The 11564-nt window shown below is 37.4% G+C and overlaps 1 protein-coding gene across 2 annotated transcripts in view; it reads left to right on the forward strand.

Annotated features, from left to right (window-relative positions):
* PPIL4 (peptidylprolyl isomerase like 4) overlaps positions 1 to 11265 on the forward strand; it is a 34697-nt gene extending 23432 nt beyond the window's left edge. For both annotated transcript variants that reach the window (XM_032651097.1, XM_032651098.1), the window contains 2 exons: positions 4369 to 4516; positions 10471 to 11265. In XM_032651097.1, the coding sequence (XP_032506988.1) occupies positions 4369 to 4516; positions 10471 to 10722 (400 nt within the window). In that variant the 3' untranslated portion in view covers positions 10723 to 11265. The remainder of the gene's footprint in view (positions 1 to 4368; positions 4517 to 10470) is intronic.
* The last annotated feature ends 299 nt before the right edge of the window (positions 11266 to 11564 follow it).

Genomic DNA, 11564 nt, shown 5'->3' on the forward strand with positions numbered 1-11564 from the left:
CTTCTTATATGTTTAACTTCTTTGGAGTTGGTGAATATGTAGATAACAAAATCCTGTTGTTGTTTTATGTTATTAGATTGCTTCTTTCTGCATAATACATTGTCAGTCTAGCAACAAATATTTATTGGGCTCCTATTGTGTACAAGAGTTGACTTTTATAGGATTAAAAAGAAATCCATTGACTTGACCCTTTAGTTTATAGATTTCTTTCAAGTTGTAGGCTGAGACAAATAAGGAGCAATGAAACATACTTCTCATATTATGTCATTTTAGTTTGTTCATTGATATTCTCGTTATAAATCTATCACTGCATACATGGCAAAGGTTATTTCTTTTGTGATTCTTTCTCGTAAGTAGTTTCTTTGTTTCCTAGTTTCTGTTGGTGTTTTAGGGATTCTCTTTGCCCATACTATATAGACTTTTTTTTCCAAGTATTCATCAGGAAAGGTGAATATCAGGTTGACGTGTTAAATATTTTTTATTGTGTTGGTTGTCTAATGCACAAAGCATTGTAAGGAGTTAGAGTATACTGACATAATCAGCATGAAAAGAGGCTTTCACATACAGACAAACCAAACATTAAACTAAGATTGGTCTGAAAACATGGACATTAGAGGGGGTATGATTGAAATCTTAGAATCATAAAAGGTGTGGATGGAATACACTTGTGACTTATTCACCAAATCTTTGAAATTAAATTGAGGCCAACCACTAGAAACTGCAGCTGGTAGAAGGGAAGTGTGTAGGACAAATGAAAGGAAGGTCAGCTGTGGAGTATGAAGTAGGAGGGGGCATCTTCCCCGCATAGCAGGTGTTCAGGCTGAAAAGGAGGGATACCTAGTATTAAAGTGTTTTAAATTCAAGATGATAGACTACTGAGAGTTAAGAAAGGAACTCGGTGTGTTTGAGAATCAGTCTCTAGGCCAGTGCTGTCTAACGGGACTTCCTGCAGTGATAGAAATGTGCTGTAACTCCACTGTCCAGTATGGCTGCTAACCACATGTGGTTATCGAGCTTGTGAAATGGACTGAGGAACTGGATTTTAAAACTTGTTTAATTTTAATCAATTTAAATTTAAACCACTACCCATGGCTAGTATTGAACAGTGCTGCTTTTAACCTTTTGAAGTTGATGGAGAAGACAGGCATGTCCTGGTGCAAACCACTATTCATTATTCACAAACAGCATACTGAACAAGAGAAAGGAATTCATGAGTCTGACCCAGTAGGATGATCTTTACATTCCTGGTAGTTGATAGGTTTCATTTTAGCAAGTCATTTGTAATCTACAAATTATACGTACAATTATAGAGGGACAGAACATATGTTTTCATATGTAGCACATAGATATATATTTTCACATACATTATTACCATGGTGAAGAAAGGGGATTCTGATGATAATCTAAGTACAGATAAGCCAATTAGAAAGACATGGGATGTACTTTATAGGTCATGAGAGAGAAGGTGCTGTTAAACCATTAATAAGAAGATTCAAAAATAGAAGTAGAAGAGAGAAGTTTAACTTGGCTGCACTAGACCTCAGGGAAGTAATTGGGGAAAAGAGGACAGGGAGATCACAAAGTAGGATTTTGGAGAGATTTGACATCTTCTAAAAGTCTTGATTGTAGTGGTGAGTAGAAGATAGTGGATGAGCAAGGAAGGAAGAGATACAACAAGTGTCTTGGTGGTATTACAAGTAATCAGCCGATACTTATTTGGCATCTGTTACATGCCCAGTGAAGTTTCGCAATGAAATGTAGCCCCTGGACCTTAAAGACATTAAGAACAGACATTAAATAATCACCATTAATTAAATACGTCTAGAGTGTTGCAGAGAAGTGCATTTGTGGGATATGGGACTCATAATAGAGGTAAGGGGTCAGAGGATCCTCAAGTAATACTCTTAGTGACATTAAAGCTACAGCTTGAATATGGGGGGAGAGGAGGGCTGAGGTGGGATACTATCAATATTTTCTTTATCTGTGATCCATTAAATACAGTTTACATCTTGACTCAGTACAGTCCAAGTATATAATCATTCTCACGCACACACACATAATTGAAACAACAGTGTTATAAAATAATATTTTCATTAGATGCCATGTACTCTATTTTCTAGTCTATGTTATTTTAAAATGCTGGCTTTTGGTGACCCACTAACTGGATTTTACACCTCATTGATGGATTATGATCAGTAGTTTGAAACACTCTGAAGCACTTTTTTTGAATAGTTTATTATTATTTTAAATATTTATTTATTTATTTAGTTTTGGCTACATTGGGTCTTCATTGCTGTGCGCGGGCTTTCTTTAGTTGCAGCGAGCGGGGGCTACTCTTTGTTGCGGTGCGCGGGCTTCTCATTGCGGTGGCTTCTCTTGTTGTGGAGTGTGGGCTCTAGGCGCATGGGCTTCAGTAGTTGTGGCACACGGGCTCAGTAGTTGTGGCGTACGGGCTTAGTTGCTCCGCAGCATGTGGAATCTTCCCAGACCAGGGCTCAAACCCGTGTCCCCTGCATTGGCAGGCAAATTCTTAACCACTGCACCACCAGGGAAGCCCCCTCTGAAGCACTTTGGACAGGGAGCAGCATGTGTAGAGCAAACACTGAGGTGAAATCATAGGCAAGGACTATTGAATTTGTATCTGGAGAAGGAGACCATCCAGAAGGTACTATGGAAACATTGCGACATGGTATAAAGGAGAAAAGAAGTTGGAGATAATAGAGTAATAATAGGATGGTACAGGCTGATTAGCTGTCGTTAGCCGTCTTGTGAAAAGCCAGAAGTTGCAGTGTTTTCCTACTGAATGAGAGACATCGCTGAGGAAGCATAGAGCTGTAGCCTGGTGAAGCCCTAGTCCTGAGGGAAGTGTGTCTACTGTTACTCTAGTCCCACACGCCACTGAAATAGCTCTGCGCTTTGGGCTTCCTCCTAGCCTTTCTTTTGAAAACCACTGTTCTAGTCCTTGTCAGCCTTCCTCAGAATCTGTTTTAGAGTTTAAGATTCTTTTTAGAAGAGGTTCTAATAGTCTTACATTTTCTCTTATTCTAAGACATTATAGTAAACACTTATTTCTGAATTAAAACATATTATTACAATTTTTATAACATTTATGTGAAATTTAAAAATGATTCACTCATAAATCTACCACCTAGGCAAATGATACTTTTTATTTCTCCTTGTTCCTCTCCAGCCTTGATCTTTTATAAAGCTTTATAAAGTTATAATCACTGTGTGGTAGATACAGTTTTTGCTTCAGGCTTTTTCCACTTTTAGTTTTTTATAAACACCATTCCAGGTTATTTTTTTTTTTTCCCCCCCCCCAGGTTATTTAATAGCATTCGTTTGTCATTGTTAATAACTTCCTTTATAGTAATATATCAGTTGAAATACCCTGATGTATTTAAGTATATCTTTATTACTAGGCTGTTTATTGTTCTTAGTTTCTGTATTAAAAATAATCCTAAAAAAAAAAATCCTGTTACGTATACAGTCGGCCCTCTGTATCTGCAGGTTCCGCATCCATGGATTTCCAACTGTAGATGGAAAATATTCAGGAAAAGTATTCCAGAAAGTTCCAGAAAGCAGAACTTCAATTTGCTGCGCAGGCAGCTATTTACTAGCGTTTATGTTGTATTTACAGCTGTTTACATAGCATTTACATTGTGTCAGGTTTTTAAGTAATGAGATGATTTGAAGTATAAAGGAGGATGTGCGTAGGTTATATGCAAACACTATGCCATTTATATAAAGGACTTGAGCATCTGCAGCTTTTGGTATCGTCGGGATCCTGGAACAAATCCCCTGTGGATAATGAGAGACAGCTGTGCTTATGTTCATTTAACTTACTGTTATTTTATAAATTCTTATTTGAATTTAAGCATGCTAACTATTGGTATGCATAGCTAAATTTTCTCCTATAGGACTGAACTAATTTACGCTCAGAAGAGTCACATGAGTATGTTTTTCATCTATACAGCTTCTCTGGCATTGGGGTTTATAATGTCTTAATTTTTTCTAGTTAAAAATGTGCCTCATTTTCTAAGTTTAAGTTTTTCATTATTGACAAATATGCTTCCTTATTTTTTATGCTACTTATATTTTTCTTTTTTTTTTTTACTCTATATTTTTGGCCCACTTACCAATTTATAACCGTTTATTAAAGACAGGTGTTCTTTCCATTTTTCCTGACTCTGTAATGAAGTAAAATATGAATTAGTTTTGTTTTAGAAATATACTCTGTGCTTCTGAGATGTTTCTTGCTTTAAAAAGTTACCTTTAACCTCATGGCCTACTTTGTTTACCAGATTCTTATGTTTTGATGTATTACCGGTGTCAGTTCTCATGTTTGTCCTTAACTAGCTGCTGCAGTGCAAAATATGATCTTATACTCGATGAGCAGGCAGAAGACTCAAAGTCAGGTTACTCACACACAAGTAAAAAACACAAGAAGAAAACCCGCCACTGCTCTGAAGAAAAAGAAGATGAGGACTACATGCCAGTCAAAAATACAAATCAGGTACTTACTGATGTTCAGACTTAGCTGTAGAGAAATAAATATTTCATCCATTTGTAAATTACATCTTAATTTAGGAGATAAGGGTATAGTCCTGAACAGGGATGGATGTGTTCCTAACTCTTAAGATGTAGAATGGTTTCACTAGGGTAGTGAACTTTAATTTTCAAGAATATATATAACAGATTATAAAAGATTGTTTTTGAAATAACTTAATATATCATATAGTTCCACATTGTGAAGCAAGAGTGATTTTCATACCTGTGGACACTCACTTATTCCCATCAAAAACAAGTGTGGTATGGTATAAAAGTTCTTATAATGTATCATGTTAATTTATCACCAAGTGTTATGTACAGCACTTACAGGTCTTGAGGTTTTAGGACCTGAAAAACGTTTATGCCCTTCCATATGGTATATATGAAATAAAAGCACTAATAATTAGCTTGATCATCCTCAAAGCTTTCCTGAACAATACTTTTTCTAAAACAATGATAATAAAAATTCCCCAAAGAAAATTAATTATAAAGAGAAGAAATCATTTCCAGCCTGTATTTTGACTCTCAGTTAATTGAAAAGCAGATTACGTTATATTCCCTTGCTATGGTTTTTGCCACGTAAGGGCATTTCAACCTGGGCCCTGGTAGACGAGGAGGCTTTCAGTTGGCAGAGGAGACTCAAGACTGTGAGAATGTTAAGCAAAGACACTGAGATGGAGAGATTTAGTGTGATTGGCAAAGTAAAGGATTTGCTGTCAGAAAAGCTGGGTTTAGATTTCTACGTTGCTAATCATTGATGCGACCTCATCAAATTATTTAAGTTTTTTGAGCCATAGTTTCCTCCTCTGTGAAATCGAGATAATATTTATTGTCCAGGCACGTTACAGTTAAGTGAAAAAAAAAAAAATGTGTGTGTAAACATTTTCTACACTGGCTGTTACTGTTATTTTTACAGTCAAATCATTGTGTTTTAAATCACTTGGAATAATTTCTCTGGTAAGGCCATTAACTGGATTCATATTTAAATTAACTTGTTCTTTTTGATGTTTAAAGATAGCTTAAAATTTTTTCTTTTGTTTTGTAATTTAAAAAATTAATTGTATTGGGCCTTCCCTGGTGGCGCAGTGGTTGAGAGTCCGCCTGCCAATGCACGGGACATGGGTTCGTGCCCTGGTCCGGGAGGATCCCACATGCTGCTTAGCAGCTGGGCCCGTGAGCCATGGCCGCTGAGCTTGCGCGTCCGGAGCCTGTGCTCCGCAACGGGAGAGGCCACAACAGTGAGAGGCTCGCGTAACGCAAAAAAAAAAAATAATAATAATTGTATGGTTCCAAAGTAAAATCTACAAAATGGTACGTATAGAAAACCTAGCTTCCATCCCTGTCCTTTCCCCCTTTTCTTCTTTCCCCAAAGGTAACCGTTTTATTCTTTATTTTAAAAATTGTCAGCAAATGCATTTTTAAAAAATTAATTTATTTTTGTCTGCGTTGGGTCTTCGTTGCTGCGTGCGGGCTTTCTCTAGTTGCAGCGAGGGGGGGCTACTCTTCGTTGCGGTGTGGAGCTTCTCATTGCGGTGGCTTCTCGTGTTGCGGAGCACGGGCTCTAGGCGTGCAGGCTTCAGTAGTTGCAGCACGCAGGCTCAGTAGTTGTGGCTCGCGGACTCTAGAATGTAGGCTCAGCAGTTTTGTGGCGCACGGACTTAGTTGCTCCGCGGCATGTAGGATCTTCCCGGACCAGGGCTCGAACCCTTATCCCCTGCATTGGCAGGCGGATTCTTAACCACTGCGCCACCAGGGAAGCCCCGCATTTTTTATATATATTTTTACCACCCTATTTTCTAGACAGCCGATCTTCCTACTCCTTGCTGTCATCCAGCAGAGATCTAATCTCTCTTCTTTCCATAAACCTTTTACTACTTAAAGATTCCCATCATTTATGCCCTGCCCTCCGTTTGTATTTTGTTTTGTTTTTTTTGCGGTACGTGGGCCTCTCACTGTTGTGGCCTCTCTCGTTGGGGAGTACAGGCTCCGGACGCGCAGGCTCAGTGGCCATGGCTCACGGGCCCAGCCGCTCTGCGGCATGTGAGATCTTCCCGGACCGGGGCACGAACCCATGTCCCGTGCATCGACAGGTGGACTCTCAACCACTGCGCCACCAGGGAAGCCCCCTGCCCTCAGTTTTTAAGTTACATCCTTGTCAATCCTTCAAGTAATCCTCACATGAATCGGTAATAGTAACGTCTCTGTGTCCTTATAATGCGAGGTGGATACCGTTATCTCCATTCACAGAAAAGAAAGTAAAGAATAAAGAGGTTCAGCCACTTGCCAGTGGTTTTTCACAGCTAATAAGTAATGGAACCACAATTTAAATTTGGACTTGTACCCTTACTGCTGTTCCTCTTACTTGGAATATATTTCTGTCAGTTTCTTTCTAAATCTTCTTACCTGGAATATATTCCTGTCAGCAGTTTTCCTTCCTAACTCCAGTTGTTAATTCTAATATAATTTGTCTCATAGTATAATATTCCAGTGTCATCCAATAGGAACATCTCCCTCTTAGTTTTTATACTCTATTAATTTAGCCGAAGATCACCCCAACATCTTTTTTAATGGTGGTTGTATCACACTTCTGTGAATATTTAGCAGGTTTTCCACTAAAACTCCTTAATCCCCCCACCCACCATGTGTTGCTTATAGCTACAGCTGTTCATCCTGCGCTTGTACATGGATTCCTCAATGAATTTAGGCCCGAAATACACATTGGTGTGTTCGAGATAATCAGACATCTTTAAAAACTCCGAAGACTGGCTGCATTTTAAGTCTGTGGTTCCCACCCTTGCACCCCTGCCTTTTTGTGAATCTTTTTTATCTTGCTGTTTGATTACTTAAAACTTTACAGTAGCAAATGTCTTTCTCTTTCTGCAATAATATTCTAACTTTATCTCTCCCTTCAAAGTGTATTAAAGCAATTGTTTCTGATTTTGTACTTTGATTTAATAATATAGCTGTACTAATTTTCTCTTCTAATAAAATAGCGTCCATTTTTAAGATTTCGGTGGGCCCAGTTTTTTTCTGTTATTCTGCTTTTTATCCTTTTGATTTTAATCTCAAAAACATAATCATTAAAGGGAATTTTCAGTGCTAGGGAATTTTCAGGTATAGCTCAGATTTTCCTGTTCGGTGGTGTTTTGCTTGGTGAGCTTAGTTTCCTAAGAATGTTTTAACTTACTTCTTCAAGGGCTTTGTTTTTTATTGAATGACAGCCTTACTGTTCAATTCGAAATCTCTGTTTAATTTTTCCACCACATGTCTTAATTCCAGAGCTGGTTACTGTGTTCTTGAGGTTTGAGTTTTACTGGGGTTACAGGAAATGAGTACTCAGCCGTGGGCTGCCTGGCTGAGAAGTACTCAGACTACTTGCCTGTCCTCCTCTGTGGTTTTCATAGGTGTTCAGTATTCTTATAATTTGGGACTCTCTTTTTGTTGTCATTTTAATCTTTTAATATTATTTTAGTGATTTAGATGTAACTAAACCTCTGATTTACTCCCAGAGACCTCAGCAAGGACAGTTTTTGGTTGATTTTTTAATTTTTTGACTACTAAACGTGAAATTATTGGCTCGGTTGAGTGCCTTAAATTGAACATTTTATGGTGTTCTTTTTCTTTCTTTCTTTCTTTTTTTCAGCTGCTTGTTTGTTTAATCATCTTGTCTTATGTCTTAAATGTATAAAACAAATAGAATTTTTAAAAGTCCATACTGGAAAGGACTTAGAGCTCATGTGATTTGTTTCCCTCACCTTAGATATGAAGATCCTGACCCCACAAGCCCATGGGCCTTATAGTTTAGTGGGAGGACTGGAAGTTTAACATTTATTTTAATTCAGTTGGATGTGGTATTATTTTTTTCATTACTCTATACCACCCCCTTTTCAATTTTATATGTAGAGTTACTGGTCAATGAAATAATTATCTCCAACCTATGGGGATCTCTTGCGTCTCAGTTTCCTTATATCTGGAAGGAGGATAATACTGTACTCCAAAAGCACTTAGCACTGTGCAAGCACATACTTAGATCTGTTCTAATATGGCTTCATCCAGCTGCCTAAACTTTTCTCCTTCATACATACAGTACTCATTCTTCCTTGCTTTTCAGTTTTCACTTAACACTCCTTGCATTAGCCTTCTTGAAGCCATTCCAAGCCCTAACCCACTCATCCTTTGAGGCTCATCTCAAGTCCGTTATAACTTCTCTATGAAACCTTCACTGATAAATCTAACCTCGAGCATTTCTTGTTTGACACGTCTAAATGGCAAAGACCATTTGAACCTAGAGCTGCCCGACTTCAAAGCTTGTGTAGCTTTGAAAACTGTGCCAAGTAGGAGAGGTTTTTAAGGTTTCAGTCCATTTCAGATTTTCAGCTTAGTCAATTTTTTCAAAGAATTAAATACTGCACAATCTTTTCTCTCTCTTATTTTAAACACTCAAAGCATTTAAGTGCCTGTTTGTATAATAATGTGCTGAAGACTTTATAGGATTATACATCAGCTAAAACAGTCTCTCCATTTAAAGTTTCTTGCCTCAACCAGTACAGAAATAAGTACTAGGTGTACAGTCAGAATAGTACATAGATTTTGTGTATGTTACAGGAAGCACAAAAAATTCTTTTATCTAGGGATGTCACATTTTGCTCGAAAATAGTTGATAAAAGGTTAAGCTGAACCACCTACTCATTTTCTACCTCCAGGACTCTTATAGAATGACAAGAACTATTGGTATTGTGTGGGAAATCATGAATCAGTTTATAGTGAGGTATTCCACAAACACTGTGGAATGTAACAATCATATTAGGTCTGTTTTCACATACTGCAATCTCTATGCCAGGCATAATGTACAGTATCTAGATAGTATATGGAATAATTGTGAATCATTTGCTTAAAGCCCAGTCCTTAACCATGGGTTTTCACCACTTGGGTTTTAAACCTTGATATTTACATCTACGATTATAATGTCTAAGGTGATAGAGTTGGGCACATGGGAGTTCAGTCCTTAGAATTTTGCCTTTCCTTTGAGAAATCTTTTAAGAAAGTTGAATTTTATGAACTATTCTTAAAAGAGCATTGGCTCTGGCATCTTTAGATTTCAGCCACTTGTGGAGGTACTCATTTTAATCAGGGATAAGACACAAGCGGAGATAGAATTGTTGTGTTGTAACTCGCCCTTTTTTGCATATGGAAACGTTACTACTGCTCCTTAGTTATTGAGAATAGAACTAAATGTACCCACTTTGTTCTCTTTGGGGCAGTGAATTATTTCATTGTTTCTTAACTCATTTTAAAGAAATATGTCAATAATGATTTTAATAAAAACATTTATCAGCTTAGTCTAAACCAGAAACTTTATTTAGAGATTTAGAGAGGAGCTGTCACAAAAAAATACTTTAAAAATAATTGCTCAGACCCAAGTATTCAGAATCTGTTTTCTCTTCTCTTTAGACTGATTGACCTTCTAAAACGTCTTCTGGCTATGTTATTTAAATGATGTCTTCTTTATAGGATTCTTATGGGGATTTTAGTAGTTTCATTGCAGATCAGTGATGGAACCACATTTTTGGGGAGTGGAGAGGAGGAGGTGGAAATGTGACCGCACATAACCAGAATTCTTGGTATTGCAATTTCATCCTAAAGACTTCTTATTTCAATTGGGCTATTTCAGTTCCTTGTTTTTGGATCTGATCTTTCAGTTCAGCTGAAGTAGTAAGTACAGAATAATGAGATCGATGAGAAAATGGTTAAGTCTTTTTCTGAATTATTTTTGCGTTTTAACTTACAAGATTCTTGGCCTTAGTGGTAGCGTTCAAATTTGAGCTGTAAAAACTGCTTGCTAATGGAGGACTTGTCTAAGTTTTGTTGATAGTGTGTACAAAATGATTATTTTACTGATTCACTTTATTCCTTTGACAGGATATCTACAGGGAAATGGGCTTTGGTCACTATGAAGAAGAAGAAAGTTGTTGGGAGAAGCAAAAGAGTGAAAAGAGAGACCGACCTCAAAACCGAAGTCGTAGCCGATCTCGAGAAAGGGATGGCCACTATAGTAATAGTCACAAATCCAAATACCAGACAGATCCCTATGAAAGAGAAAGGAGTAAAAAGAGAGAACGAAGCAGGAGTCCCAAGAAATCCAAAGATAAAGAAAAGTCTAAGTACAGATGAAAGTTGAAGAATCAGACATGAGTGGCTAACATATTTGCTCTTGTATAACTTCGAGTACCAGACGTTCAGATTTTGTGTCAAAGCAGTTAAAGACACTGCCTGTTATTTTTTTTTCACAGTAGGATTATAGCCCTTTTAGATTAATACTGATTGTACGGGGCACTGAAAGAAATAAAGAATTGAACATTTTCTTTGTATACTTTTTTACACTAATTTTATTGTTATACATAAATAGTAGTCTTCATTTTTAAAGTCTTTCATATTTTTCAGTCTTTATTTTTAATGAAGTATTTCATGCCTACAAAAATACACAAACGTGTATATATAGGTATAAAGAATAATATCTGCCGTGTACCCATTGGCCAGCTTAGGAAATGAATATTACTGGCATTTTAAAAGTGCCCTCTCCTTCTCAAATAATTATTATTCTGTATTTTGTGTTTGTCATTCTCTTGCTTGTTATTATAGTTTTACAACGTATGTACGTATCCTTAAATGAAATGTTTTGTATGTTTTTGAATTTTATATAAATGGTATAAAGTACGTTTACTTCTGTGACTTGCTTTTTTCAGCTTAGTGTTTTTGGAAAGTCATTCTTTTTTTTTTTTTTTTTTTTTTTTTGCGGTACGTGGGCCTGTCACTGTTGTGGCCTCTCCCGTTGCGGAGCACAGGCTCTGGACGCGCAGGCTCAGCGGCGATGGCTCACGGGCCCAGCTGCTCTGCGGCATGTAGGATCTTCCCAGACCGGGGCACGAACCCGTGTACCCTGCATCGGCAGGCGGACTCCCAACCACTGCACCACCAGGGAAGCCCAGTCATTCATTTTTATTGCTATATTATAT

Source organism: Phocoena sinus, chromosome 12 (genome assembly GCF_008692025.1).
Source record: "Phocoena sinus isolate mPhoSin1 chromosome 12, mPhoSin1.pri, whole genome shotgun sequence".
Lineage (NCBI taxonomy): Eukaryota > Metazoa > Chordata > Mammalia > Artiodactyla > Phocoenidae > Phocoena > Phocoena sinus.